The 15,033-nt window shown below is 45.5% G+C and overlaps 1 protein-coding gene across 1 annotated transcript; it reads right to left on the reverse strand.

Annotated features, from left to right (window-relative positions):
- Positions 1 to 495: 495 nt before the first annotated feature.
- LOC115461787 (protein huluwa-like) lies at positions 496 to 9,053 on the reverse strand. Its single transcript, XM_030191832.1, has 3 exons — positions 8,412 to 9,053; positions 2,059 to 2,260; positions 496 to 1,286 (listed from the first exon to the last, which is right to left on the reverse strand). Exons 1-3 carry the CDS (start codon positions 9,051 to 9,053, stop codon positions 1,123 to 1,125), a joined length of 1,008 nt encoding a protein of 335 aa, XP_030047692.1. The 3' UTR covers positions 496 to 1,122.
- Between the last annotated feature and the right edge of the window lie 5,980 nt (positions 9,054 to 15,033).

Below are 15,033 nucleotides of genomic sequence, written 5' to 3' on the forward strand. Positions count from 1 at the left end.
ATAAAATGTGTATATACAAATATATTTAAACAGACTTAAAATGTTCCCCTCCCAGCATACATTCTTTACCCAATATTTAATCTTTTCCAGCACATTAAACTATTCACTTTTCTGCTCTCGTCACTGTGTGTGCAGATGTGACAAACACTAATAATTACAATCCTGTGTCCTTTACAACATGAAATACATAAATACGTAGCTCAACATACAAAAGGCTCATTTTACTAAAGGTGTGCTAATGGATTTAGCATGCGCTATGTGCTAAAGAGACCATAGGACTAAAATGGGCTTGTTAGCATTTAGCACACCTTGGTAAAAAGAAGCCCAAAGTGAAGTAACAGTGAAATTCTTAACACAAGCTTTACTTCATTCCCTTTCCCCCACTTCCTTGGCACCGTGAACAAATAAAAAAACCTAATGCATTTTATAATTCCATTTATATTTCAACAATTTTAGTGATTTTTTTTTTTGGGGGGGGGGGGATCTAATTTTTTTAACAGTGGAAATTAAAGGGTGATACATAGATTGTTGCATAAAATGTGAAAAGCAAGGAAGCTGAGCAGAAAAAGCCGCAAGTCAGATTTGCAACTGCTGGCACTGGAGCTGTGGCAGAAGATCTGAGCTTGAAGGGACGATAGGACATGAAGGGGAGGCGACAGGATAGAGACCGTGTTTCTTCCCCAGTCGCAGACACAAGGGCAATAAAATTAAATAAATACAAAATTTTAAAAAAGGACACTTAAAATATATATACGGTTAACAGCAGTTCCAGCTTAACCCCAAGGCAGTGAGGGGGATACCTCTTTATTCCTTGCTTTCCAGCTCCCTGCTCGGCTTTTGCAGGAGTTAGGCCAGACCTTCTGATGCCGTGTTGCATGAGATCGCCAAGTCATGTCTAAAGCACGTATGACCTTGCAAATACATTTTCTGGGGAGATCAGAAGGATGAGCCCCTAGGTTCAAGACATCAGCTGTTAACCAGAGTTCGTAGGGTAACGTTGCACAACGATTTCTTGCCTCTTCCCACCTCCTTGTGACAGGAGAACGGTAGAGATATGGTCCTGATGAGATGATCAGTCTTAACGGGAAATATGACCACCCACAGTGCAACCTTTTGGAATCATTACACCCAATACTGTTTGCTGCACAGGATGGGGAGCTGGTGGCGTTGTTTGCGGCGCTGAGCTCGTCGTTTGTAGCCTGGGTCATAATAATCCCATTCTAACCCCGAGATCCAGGAATGTGAACAGCTGTCACTGTCTGAAGACAGGATCCTCAGGGAGATGCCTGCAAGGCAATACAGCAAACATAGTAACATAGTAGATGACGGCAGAAAAAGACCTGCACGGCCCATCCAGTCTGCCCAACAAGATAAACTCATGTGTGCTACTTTTTGTGTATACCTGACCTTGATTTGTACCTGTCCTTTTCAGGGCACAGACCGGGTAAGTCTGCCCAGCACTATCCCCGCCTCCCACCCACCAGCCCCACCTCCCACCACCGGCTCTGGCACAGACCGTATAAGTCATATATATATATATATATATATATACACACACACACATATATATATAGATATCAAGTATATATATATATATATATATATATATATATATATATATATATATATACACACACACACATATATATATAGATATCAAGTATATATATATATATATATATATATATATATATATATATATATGTATACTTGATATCTATATCTATCTATCTATCTATCTAGATAGATAGATAGATACTTGATATACATGTATATATAGATAGACATCACGGTGACTATGGACACACACAGCTAACCTCCCCAGGAGAAACTGCACAATAGAGGGGAACCTCTCAATTCTGCCCGATGCCCCAGGAAAACGGACTGTAACATAGCCAGGGCCTGCCAGTAACCACTCCTTCCCCTCCCTTCTTGTTCCCCACCCGCTTTAAAGGGATTGTCTCAGGTGCTCACTCCATTGCCCTCACCCACTCTGGTGGAATAATGCCCAGCTCCTGGAAGAGCCTCTCTCTGTGCCACTAGCTGTATTAAACTCACCAGCACTGGCTCCAAAGTCACTGTCCAGCCCTGGCCCTGCAAAGGAGCTGTAGGCAGACCTTGGCATCACCACCTCCTCATGAGGGATGCTGCTGGGATATTCAAACTGGACAGGGTCCGGGGGGCTGATGACAAGGACGGTATCGCTGTCAGCCTTCCTCTGTGTGCTTGTCTTTCGTGTGTATATCACTCGAGGTGTCTCCTGCAACAGAAAGAACGCGTTAGCTCAAAAAGTTCATGTTATCTACCTCGCCCAGTATCTGGCATAAGCTTGTGCCAGCGCTCTGGAGTAGCTTCTGCTCATGCTTCTATCTAGCTCTCGCAGAGCAGTTCTGCGCTACCTCTGTCCTTATTCCTTCATGTCACATCCAGGACAAGAGCGCATTACACACAGGGAGGGTAATTTTCATAAGCAGGTCACAGATAAAACCATGCTTTTTTTAAATATTGTACATCACGGTATAGCAACTTTAATAAACTATAAACTTTACCTATGGAAATAAGTTTTTCAAGGGTGTTTGTGTGTAAGTTTACCTGGACTACAAGGAGGGGTTCCTGTGAGTAGGGTTAGCATTTACATGCATACTTCTGAAAATCTGAATATCGGACATGTCTAGTTACAGGCTGGGGATTTTCAGACAGTCCTGGATTTCTGGCCACCCCATCTTGGTGCATTATAGGACTTACAGCACTGATTTCAATAGACAGGATCAGGCAAGTCCCATAATGCATCAAGACAGGGTGACCAGAAATCCAGGACTGTCTGAAAATCTCCAGACTGAGTACCTTGGCATCTCTGGAATATATGCATGTAAACTAACCCTGTAAGTGTGTTTACCCCAAAAAGCAGGTGTAAATGTAAGCACTTGAATTCCCTGGGATATTTGCCCACTGGAGGTAATTACACACTTTTTTTTAAATGCATGTGCACAGTTATAAAATGACCCTTATCAAGATGCTCTGAACAAGGTGTAAAAAAAGTTAATTCCTGTCAAGGCAGAGGCAGCTTGTGAGCGGATGTCATGCTATACAGAGAGTCACCACTAGGGAGCACAGTGGCAATGAACCTGAAAGTACAGGCAGGGTTACTGGGACAAGCCTGCAGATTTGGTGGTTGCTCTGAAGTGCTAGGCTATTGGTCTTTTCTGTCAGCAGGTGGCCCATTAACACCTGTTTTTATTATGCATCTCCTAGAGGCCCATGCTCAGAACTCCTGCAGTAAAGTCAACAGCGCAGAACATACCGCCAGAACAGTGCAGAATTCTAACTCAACAATACTCAAAGGAAATGGTATTCAAATCATATGCACGCTGTAAAAGCGAAAGCAAGAGGGGAATGTATTTGGCGCATGCGCAGAAGAATTTCACAGTAAGCTCAGCTCTTGTTCACATACGCCAGGCAAACCTGAAAGTAAAGCACACATTCGTCTCTCACTACCAGCACTTAGGGGCTTGCACGGGCTTCCTTCTTCTTCCAAATTGGTAGATTTAAAAAAAAAAAATAAAGAATTGTGGGAATCCTCTCTTCAAACACCCCAATGCCTGCTCCGAGCATTGGGAGGGAATAGGAAGTGACCTCATTAACATCCGTTTGACTACATTTGCACACTAATTGCGCTAATCTTTGGCACGCACATTGCCTCCTGCACAAGATCCCTCTACGCATTCTGCGCTCACTAACGTTGGCACTAATTGCCTCTAACACCGGTGTTATGTTATGTTGTGTTATGGGAATAACTAGTGAGGTCATTAAATTTGCTGATGACACAAAGTTATTCAAAGTCGTTAAATCGTGGAAGGATTGTGAAAACTTACAAGAGGACCTTACGAGACTGGGAGACTAAATGGCAGATGACGTTTAATGTGAGCAAGTGCAAAATGATATATGTGGGAAAGAGGAACCTGAATTATAGCTACGTCATGCAAGGTTCCACGTTAGGAGTCACGTACCAAGAAAGGGATCTAGGTGTTGTCGTTGATGATACGTTGAAACTTTCTGCTCAGTGAGGCTAAGAAAGCAAATAGAATGTTAGGTATTATTAGGAAAGGAATGGAAAACAAAAATGAGAATATTATAATGCCTTTGTATCGCTCCATGGTGCGACCGCACCTCGAATATTGTGTTCAATTCTGGTCGCCGCACCTGGAGTATTGTGTTCAGTACTGGTCTCCGTATCTCAAAAAAGATATAGTAGAATTGGAAAAGGTACAGCGAAGGGCGACGAAAATGATAGTGGGGATGGGACGACTTTCCTATGAAGAGAGGCTGAGAAGGCTAGGGCTTTTCAGCTTGGAGAAGAGACGGCTGAGGGGAGATATGATAGAAGTGTATAAAATAATGAGTGGAATGGATCGGGTGGATGTGAAGCGACTGTTCACGCTATCCAAAAATACTAGGACTAGAGGGCATGAGTTGAAGCTACAGTGTGGTAAATTTAAAACGAATCGGAGAAAATTTTTCTTCACCCAACGTGTAATTAGACTCTGGAATTCATTGCCGGAGAACGTGGTACGGGCGGTTAGCTTGACGGAGTTTAAAAAGGGGTTAGATAGATTCCTAAAGGACAAGTCCATAGACCGCTATTAAATGGACTGGAAAAATTCCTCATTTTTAGGTATAACTTGTCTGGAATGTTTTTACGTTTGGGGAGCGTGCCAGGTGCCCTTGACCTGGATTGGCCACTGTCGGTGACAGGATGCTGGGCTAGATGGACCTTTGGTCTTTCCCAGTATGGCACTACTTATGTACTTATGTACTTATGTAATATATAGTGGAATTAGAAAAGGTGCAGAGAAGGGCGATGAAAATGATAAAGGGGATGGGACGACTTCCCTATGAGGAAAGGCTAAAGCGGCTAGGGCTCTTCAGCTTGGAGAAAAGGTGACTGAGGGGAGATATGATAGAGGTCTATAAAATAATGAGTGGAGTTGAACGGATAGATGTGAAGCGTCTGTTCACGCTTTCCAAAAATACTAGGACTAGGGGGGCATGCGATGAAGCTACAATGTAGTAAATTTAAAACAAATCGGAGAAAATGTTTCTTCACTCAACGTGTAATTAAACTCTGGAATTCGTTGCCAGAGAATGTGGTAAAGGCAGTTAGCTTAGCGCAGTTTAAAAAAGGTTTGGACGGCTTCCTAAAGGAAAAGTCCATAGACCGTTATTAAATGGAATTGGGGAAAATCCACTATTTCTGGGATAAGCAGTATAAAATGTTTTGTACATTTTTGGAATCTTGCCAGGTGTTTGTGACCTGGATTGGCCACTGTTGGAAACAGTAAGCTGGGCTTGATGGACCTTTGGTCTTTCCCAGTATGGCAATACTTATGTACTTATGTACCTCAGTCCTGCCCTTCTATTCCAATAATGAAACCCATTTCACCACCACTAAAAAAATCTCTGCCAATGCGCATCCTCCTAAGCTGCAGTACAGGGTCCTCCACCAATCCACCTCATTCCTGCCCTGCCACAACCCTTCTATTCCAGTAATGAGACTCATCTCACCATCATACATCTCTGCTAATACCAATGCGCCTCTTCCTATGCTGTAGTACAGAGACCTCCATACACAGTTCTGCCACTGTATTTCACTCCTAGAATAGTAGGGTGTGCCGCAGGGCAGGAATGAGGTACATCGGTAGAACTTTGGGTGGGGTTTTGGTTCTGTAATGTTCAGGGCAGAACTAAGATCTCCACACACAGCTCTGCCAAAGCACCTCATTCATGCCACGTAACATCCAAATCTATACAATAAAATGAAGTAGAGCAGACTGGATCTACCAAAGCAACATGGTATTACATACCAATTTGCTGAAACTTTAACTTATACCAACTGGGTAAGAAATTCATCTCCCTGTTACCATTCAGTAATTGTTTTGATATTTTTTTGTTGTCTTTTAAATTATATTATTATTTGATTTTTTGATACACCACCATCCTGATTTTTATTAGTTATATTTGCAATTTGATTATATTTAAGTCTGTTAGTTGTGTTAATGTTTTTTCCAATGGTTTTTAATTTTGTAAGTTTTATATATATGAGTTTATTTTTATGTATACTAACTTTTTTTAAAAATGTTAACAGTAATTATTACCCCTAATGCAGCCCCCTCAGACAAAAACACGGCCATGTTGGGCATATGTATGTAATACCTGAATTGTGTAGTGAATAAAGATCATGCTTTGGTAGGTCTGCTCTTCATTTTTCAACATTGGATATTACAGACCATTTGTCCTGTTGCTTTATCAGAAATCCTATTGTACCCCAGCACTGAGGACCCCCCACCCCCCTGAGATCTGTCAATGCATCTTACTCCTGGAACAGCAGGGGCTGCTGCAGGGCAGGACCGAGATGCACTGGAATAGTCATGTGTGGGGTCTTGTTACTAGAATAGCAAAGGGTGCTACAGGGCAGGAGTGAGGTGCATAGGGAGTTAGCAGTACTGAAACAGCAGGGAGTGCAACAGTCAGGAATGAGATGCACTGGAATAGCCATGTGTTGGGTCTTGTTACTAGAATAGCAAAGGGTGCTACAGGGCAGGAGTGAGGTGCATAGGGAGTTAGCAGTACTGAAACAGCAGAGAGTGCAACAGTCAGGAATGAGATGCACTGGAATAGCCATATGTGAGGTCTGGGTACTGGAATACCAGGCCTGCTACAGGGCAGAATCAAGATAACAGTGGAATAGCAGGGGGTATTCAAGACAGTACTAAAAATCCCATGCACAGCTCTGCCACTGTGTACCTCACTCCTGCCCTGCATCACCTCCAGGCAACAGTCACAAATGTTTAGCACTTCTGCTTTGTCTCCTGGCCTTGCAAATTTTTGTAGAACAGAGTTGCACCAGATTTTGTGATCTCCCTTCTCTGTGCAATCTGGGATTTCTCAGTGGAAAGTAGATTGTTAAACCCAAGGCCAGCTCGAAATGTCTTGTCCTGGAGTTCCATTGAGGACTGCGATTGCCTGGTTTCATGATTTTTCCATGACATCACTACCATAAGCAGGTGAGAACCCCAAGAAGCATCTCTGATATGTGAAAAGGTGACTCCTCATTAAATATTTTGGTTTTGGTAGGGGAAATAAACATTTATTTTATACATATTCACTGTCAGCTGTGAGTCCAGAACACAGCTGAAAGTCACTGCAATACAGTTCAAGGATTCCCAAATCTGTCCTGGGAATCTCACAGCCACTCAGGTTTTCAGCACACAGATCTGCCAAGTTACCCAGTTCCAGGAGGGAGGTTTTAGGCCAGTCCTGGATTTCAGACAACCCAATCCTGATGTTCTGAGACTGGATATATATATTTTTTTGTTACATTTGTACCCTGCGCTTTCCCAATCATGGCAGGCTCAATGCGGCTTACATGGGGCAATGGAGGGTTAAGTGACTTGCCCAGAGTCACAAGGAGCTGCCTGTGCCTGAAGTGGGAATTGAACTCAGTTCCTCAGGACCAAAGTCCACCACCCTAACCACTAGGCCACTCCTCCACTGTTGCTACTATTTGAAGTCAGCCCTTGCAGATCACCAATGTGGCCGCGCCGGCTTCTGCTTCTGTGAGTCTGACGTCCTGCACGTACGTGCAGTGCAGGACGTCAGACTCACAGAAACAGAAGCCTGCACAGCCTTCTACATGGAATGTTGCTAGTGGAATAGCAACATTCCATGTAAAATCTCCAATAGTAGCAACATTCCATGTAGAATCTCCAATAGTATCTATTTTATTTTTGTTATATTTGTACCCCGCACTTTCCCACTCATGGCAGGCTCAATGCGGCTTACATGGGGCAATGGAGGGTTAAGTGACTTGCCCAGAGTCACAAGGAGCTGCCTGTGCCTGAAGTGGGAATCGAACTCAGTTCCTCAGTTCCCCAGGACCAAAGTCCACCACCCTAACCTCTAGGCCACTCAATATTGATTTTAATGGGTAGAATTGAGGAGTATAAATTCCATACTGCTTTGGGATGCAAATTCAAAAGCAGATCAATAAACAACAAAGTCTCCTTCCTGGAATTTGGTAATTTGGCAGCTCCGAGCATATTCAGAATAAATATGCATGATATACATTAGTACTGCATGCAGATCTATTTCTTGCATAGTCCTCAGGGATGTTTTAAAGCAATTGCGAAGGGGAGTTTGCATCCCCTGTTCTACAGCTCCATGTTCTTATGAAAGGCTGAGCCAGTTCTGGGTTTGCTCTCCTCCCATGCCTGAGGTTGTAGTTCTCAATTCATAAAAAAAATAATAAGTGCAAGTTCAGACACACACTAACCGAAACCCAGGTGTGGTTCAAGGACACAAATGAAGCTTTAGGGGAACCCTAGTGCAGTATAGTGTTATAGAAAGTCACTTACCCCACCTGCAGGAATCTCGGGAGAGTTTGGAGGTACCTGTCTGGGCCTTGCCTCCAGGTCACTGGAGGAAGTGGTGGCCAGGAGTCCCGCAGTCTGGTTGCAGCCTGCTGATCTTTTTAGGGTCCTTCTGGGAGGTGGCTGCTTCCTGGAGGTCATCGATGAAGTGACAGTGCTGGGCGGTTGGAGGTAGGCCACATCTAGAACCCCGGCACTGCCATCAGGCTTACGGAGACCTTTAGAGCAGGGTCTGGCTCGGGATGAAGGCCTTTCTCCTAGGGACAGGGCAACATCTATGCCTGGGCAAGCAGCGGAGCCAGGAGTCAGCAGCAACTCTTGGAATGCTTTGCTGGACCTTCTCATACCACCAACCTCCATAGTGACCCCAGGGTCAGTAGTGTAACTTTGCTGCTCATCCCTCTGCCCCGACCGCCGCATCTGACTTCTCCTGGTGAGATCAGGAAGGCGGTAAAGCAGGAGTAAGCAATTGAGAAGGAAAAGCAACACCAGAGACGGAATGAGCAAAGCCACAAGCAGGGTCAGAAGCGGCTGTAGGGCTAACAGTGGCCCTCCAACAGGGGGAGCCTGGGTGGAGGCTGGAGACCAGGCCTCAGACCTCACTAGAGAGGGCTGCAAAGTCACCATATTGTAGCTGACCAGGTTGATAGGTGTTTGGAAAAGAGTGGACTCAACCAAATGAAAGCAACCTGGAAAGGCAAGGGTGTGCAAGAGGCAATGGACTCTACCAGTTGTCTCCTGAATAGGTGGGAGGGGTATTGCGAGAGAGGAACCAAAGTATTAGCTAAAGTGAGGCAGGGCAATCAACCAACCTCTATGCCCAAATCAGAGGCAAGGCTAATCCAGTTCTGGTTTTCTAACTCCCTTCCCAGTGCAGTCTGTTCCTTGCTGTCTAGACCAAGGAGCTTTGATAACAGGAGATGGCATAAGCCTATCTGGCCCATTATGTGGGCTGAAGCCAGTAGGTGGAGCTTGTCACTCTATCAATTTCATTGTTTTGGGTGTACCAGGATGGTGGCAGCAGCTGCATTAGGAAGAATTGAAACCTTCTTGGGTGGAGTGGATGGAGACCAGCTTCAACCTTGTGATATCATGTCATCTCCTGTTATCAAACCTCCTTGTCCTGGGGAGTTAAAAGCACCTGTAACAATTCAGCACTTGCAGCCTCCAGTGCAGGGGTTCTCAAACCAGTCCTCAGGACATGTCCAGCCAGTCAAGTTTTCAGCATATCCACAATTAATATTTGCATGCACTACCTCATATGCAAATCTATCTCATGCATATTCATTGTGGGTATCCTGAAAACCTGACTGGCTAGGCTGAGAACCTCTGCTCTGCTCTGCTCTGCTCTGGAGCAGTGATTCCCGAACTTGTTCTGCTTAGTTGGTCATGTTTTCAGGATATCCATTAAATAGGGTTACCACCTGACTCCATGTCATAAGGAACAGACTAATCTAGTCCTTCTTTTATCCTGCTGCGTGCATGGACTTTTTGTTTGATTGTATCATTGAGTTTCCCAAGAAAATCAACATCACAAGTCCAAGCCTGTAACTGGCTAAAAGCAACACCAGATAAGCCTGTTCCTTCTGTCAAGAAGACAGGTGACAACTCCAGAGGTTCCAAAGTACTAGGTTCCAGGAGGAGATTTTAGGATTTTTGACAAGGGACCTGCAGCATTGATGTCAATGGATAGAATCAGGCACTACAAATCCCACAGTGCTTTGGGGTGTAAGTTTAAAACCAGAACTGGCCCTCCAGGAACTGAATTAACTTGGCTACTCTGCAACCCTAATTATGAATATGCAGAGATATCTATTTGCAATATCTGCACACTTGTCTCACACAGGTTCATTGTGGTTAGCTTTCATTATTTGCAAATCCAGAGAATCCAAGTTACCCAGTTCCGGACTGGAGATTTCGAAACAGTCCTGGTTTTGAACTTGCATCCCAAGGCACTGTGGGATTTGTAGTGCCTGATTCTGCCCATTGAAAATTTTTATTTATTTATTTATTTAACACATTTATACCCAACATTTTCCCATTAGTTGTAGGCTCAATGTGGCTTACACAATACTGTAGTGCAGGCTACAGTTCAGTAAAATACAATTAAACAATGTAATAATAAGATAGTAATCGAATATGCAACGTATAAGACAACAGATAAAATAAAAGATAATAAGAGTCAATGAAATCAGTACTGTAAGTCCCATAATACACTAGCCTGTATGTCTAGCCCCATCTCTGGCCGTTTCAAATCCAGGCTAAAATTCCACCTCTTTAACGTTGCAGTTCTGTCTGTTTGTCTGTCCTATTTAGATTGTGAGCTTTTTGAGCAGGGGCTGTCTTTTCATGTATGGTGTACAGCAGGGGCGTATCTGCGTGGGGCCACAGGGGCCTGGGCCCCCGTAGATTTCGCCCTGACCCCCCCTACCACCTCCCCTCTCCACCTCCCGCCCGCCCGCCACCAACCCGTCGCCGATCTTTGCTGGCGGGGGACCTCTCTTCCGTGCAGGATGCAAGTTGCAACGCTTCCTGTTCTTCTGAGTCTGACGTCCTGCACGTACAACGTGCAGGACATCAGACTCAGAATTTGGAACTCAGTCTGACGTCCTGCGCGGGGGAGGGTTGGCGGCGGCGGGAGGGGGTGGAGAGTGTCATTGGTGGCAAGGGGGGGGGGTCTGGCAGTGGCGAGGGGGTCCGGAAATGGTGGGGGGGGGGATCGGTGGCGCCGGGGGGGGGGCTAAAATGTGCCCCCTCCCTCTGGCTCTGGCCCCCCCTACCGCCAGAGTCCAGATACGCCCCTGGTGTACAGCGCTGCGTATGCCTTGTAGCGCTATAGAAGTGATAAGTAGTAGTAGTAATGTAGAAGCCTGCCCTTGTAGATCAGCGACGTGGCCGCGCAGTCTTCTGTTTCTGTGAGCCTGACGTCCTGCACGTACGTGCAGGACATCAGACTCACAGAAACAGAAGCCTGCGCGGCCGCATTGCTGATCTGCAAGGGCAGGCTTCTACATGGAATGTTGCTAGTGGAGGAGTAGCCTAGTGGTTAGTGCAGTGGAACATGGGATGTTGTTACTATTTGAGATTCTGGAATGTTGCTATTACTTGAGATTCTACATGGAATGTTGCTGTTACTTGAGATTCTACATGGAATGTTGCTACTATTGGAGATTCTGTTGCTACTATTGGAGATTCTAGATGGAATGTTGCTACTATTGGAGATTCTGTTGCTACTATTTGAGATTCTACATGGAATGTTGCTATTCCACTAGCAACATTCCATATTTAGATTGTGAGCTCTTTGAGCAGGGACTGTCTTTTCATGTATGGTGTACAGCGCTGCATATGCCTTGTAGTGCTATAGAAGTGATAAGTAGTAGTAGTAGTAGGATGGCATGGTCAGAAATCCAGTACTGTCCAAAATCTCCAGCCTGGAACTGGGTAACTTGGCATCTTTATAAATCTATGCTATGCATATTCAGGGGTCCTTTTACCAAGCTGCTGGAAAAATGGCCCTGCGCTAGCGGTGGGGGTCGTTTTTCCTGCACGCCAGGGCCCCTTTTACTACAGGGGTAAAAAGACCCCAGGCACACATGGCCATGCAGTAAGAGAACTCTTACCACTGCTACCCACTGAGGTGGCGATAAGGGCTACCACGCAAGTCCAGCAGTAACCGGGCAGAGTGCGGCAATGCCCTATTACCGCCATGTTACTGCCGCGCAAGCTATTTCTGGGGGGGGGGGGGTTCTTTTCCCCCCAGAAATGGCGCGCGCTCGGGGTGAGACTTCTGCCGGCAGCCGTGTTGGGCTGGTATTGGCCCGGAAGAGCGAGCGGTAAGCCTGCGTTGGGCTTACCACCACACTGTAAAAGGGCTCCTCATTGTGGCATCCTGAAAACCAGACTGGGTTGAGAATATCTGGGTTATGCATTTAATTTTCATATATTTTAGTTTCTTTCATGTTCAAGCATTTGTTTTTGTTTTTTTTTAGTTCAAACATTTTATTGAATTTACATGCAAGTAGTGAAAATGAATATGGGAAACATAATACAGCAAAAGCACAATGAGAAATAGAGAGAAGAGTCCAGTTTTACATATCCTATATAATAATTCTCACCTCCAACAGGATGTGCTTGGGACCGTGCCTGCCGGAAGTGGTCTGCTAGGCAGGCACGCTGCACGCACTGACCTCAGTGACATAGTAACATAGTAGATGACGGCAGAAAACCAACCACCAGCCCCGCCTCCCACCACCGGCTCTGGCACAGACCGTACAAGTCTGCCCAGCTCTATCCTCGCCTCCCAACCACCGGCTCTGGCACAGACCATACAAGTCTGCCCAGCACTATCCCCGCCTCCCAACCACCAGTCCCGCTTCCCACCACCGGCTCTGGCACAGGCCGTATAAGTCTTCCCAGCACTATCCCCACCTCCCAACCACCAGCCCCGCCTCCTGATCTTGACTAAGCTCCTGAGGATCCATTCCTTCGGCACAGGATTCCTTTATGCCTATCCCACGCATGTTTGAATGCCGTTACCGTTTTCATTCAGATTGTGTGCTAATCAGTAATCAGACATCAGTGACAGACAATTTGGCAAAGCAAAACAATCTGAGTGCTGGCCATTAGGACACAGGGTTGATGGAGAGTTTTAAAAGATTGAAGGAACCGAAAGTGTTAAATGGGGGGAGGGTGGGAGTTCTGAAGACTGAAAGACATGAACATTTGGGACAGGAAACAATCTCAATGCTGACCATTAGCACACAGGGTACATAGGAGAGTTTTAAAAGACTGAAGGAACCAAAAGTGTTCGGGGGGGGGGGGGGGGGGGGCAAGTTCTGAATGAATGAAAGAAATGAAAATTTACGAGAGGAACACAATCTGAATGCCGGGCATTTGTACACAGGGTAGATAGGACACTTTTTACAAAAAATGAAGGACGTTAAAGTATTACATCTTGGGGGAGGGGTGAGGAGGAAAGCGGTGGGGTATCCGGATACTGGGCGTTAGGGCCACGGGGGTACATAGACTTTTGAAAGCCTTAAGGAACCCAAAGTGTGGGAAGGAGGAGGAAAAGGAGGGGAGGGAACGGGGTGAGGGGCATTAGGAACAGGGGAGGGGGCCCTGTCACACACTCTCATTCTCACACACACACTGTCACACAGACAGTCTCACTCTGTCACACACCCGCTCATTCACTCTGGCTCTCTCTCTCAAACATACACACTCCCAGGAAAACCTTGCTAGCGCCCGTTTCATTAGTTCCAGAAACGGGCCTTTTTTACTAGTTTAAAATAAAAGATGAACAACAGACAAATAATCTTCAATAGTTTCCAAAGAATTGAAATGTCGGCAAATCATTCTGACTTTTTCAGCTGTTTGTATTCAAGTGTTAATGCTCTGGCATCTTTTGATACTTATTTCATGCTTACAGAGAAGCCAAGTTACCCAGTTCCAGGCTGGAGATTTTGGTACAGCCCTAGATTTCTCTGTAAACCAGGAAGATATAATGCGGCATTTTGCTAAATTAAAGAGTAGCAAATTTCCTGGACCAGATTGTATACATCCCAGAGTACTGACAGAACTGAAAAATGAACTCGCAGAGCTATTGTTAGTAATATGTAATTTATCTTTAAAATGAAGCGTGGTACTGGAAGATTGGAGGGTGGCCAGTGTAACGCCAATTTTTAAAATGGTTCCAGAGTGATCCAGGAAATTATAGACCAGTGAGCCTGATATTGGTGCTTGGCAAAATGCAAGAAACTATTATAAAGAACAAAATTACTGAGCATATACATTAGCTCGTTGTGGGTCAGGGGCACCTGAGACCAGGGCCCCAAAGAAATCCGTTCTATTAAGCTTCTTTCTCCACACCATATCGAGTTCTTAATCCTTCTCATTTACTGGGCTTGGCGCAGGCCAAGGCTGGATAAAACTCCAGAAGGTCGTAGGGTTATGAGCTGGGGCTTTTTTTTTTCTCTTTTACTCTCTGATCTTTTCCTTTACCAGTCTGGGAGTAAATGAATTTCACTCTCACTTAAAGAAAAGACTCCGTTCCAGAGAGCTATTGAAAAAAAAAAAAAAAAAAACCTAACCAAACTGTACTGAAACAAATCTGCAACAGGCAGTTTGTAATCCACTTAAGGTCAGATGCAAATTATAATCCAAAACAATTTAGGGATAGGGTGTTTCTTCTTAAAGGCAATTTATAATGCTACAGTATGTTCAAATTTACAGCTCCCCCTGTCCAAACTCATCCCATCTGGGTGAAACAATCTAAGCTTGTGACTGCAGCCAGTGGCGTTCCTAGGGGGGCTGGCACCCGGGGCGGATCGCTGATTCGCCCCGCCCCCCGGGTGCAGCGCCCCCCCAGCAAAAGGACACCCTCACGAAGGAACCCCCCCTTTCCCGCCGGGTGCACGCCGCCGGGGGGGGGGGGGGCGGGGGGGGGGGGGTGCCGCGCACGCCTGTCCTCCGTTGTTCCATGCTTCTTCTCTGCCCTGGAACAGAACCTGTTCCTCTCCTGGATACCATCTTTGGCTCTGCACAGCTTTTCCTTGTTCCTTCTCCCAGGCTAGGATTCCCTATTTCCAGTGCCGTAGCGAGGGCG

This window comes from Microcaecilia unicolor, chromosome 2 (assembly GCF_901765095.1).
Source record: "Microcaecilia unicolor chromosome 2, aMicUni1.1, whole genome shotgun sequence".
Taxonomy (NCBI): domain Eukaryota; kingdom Metazoa; phylum Chordata; class Amphibia; order Gymnophiona; family Siphonopidae; genus Microcaecilia; species Microcaecilia unicolor.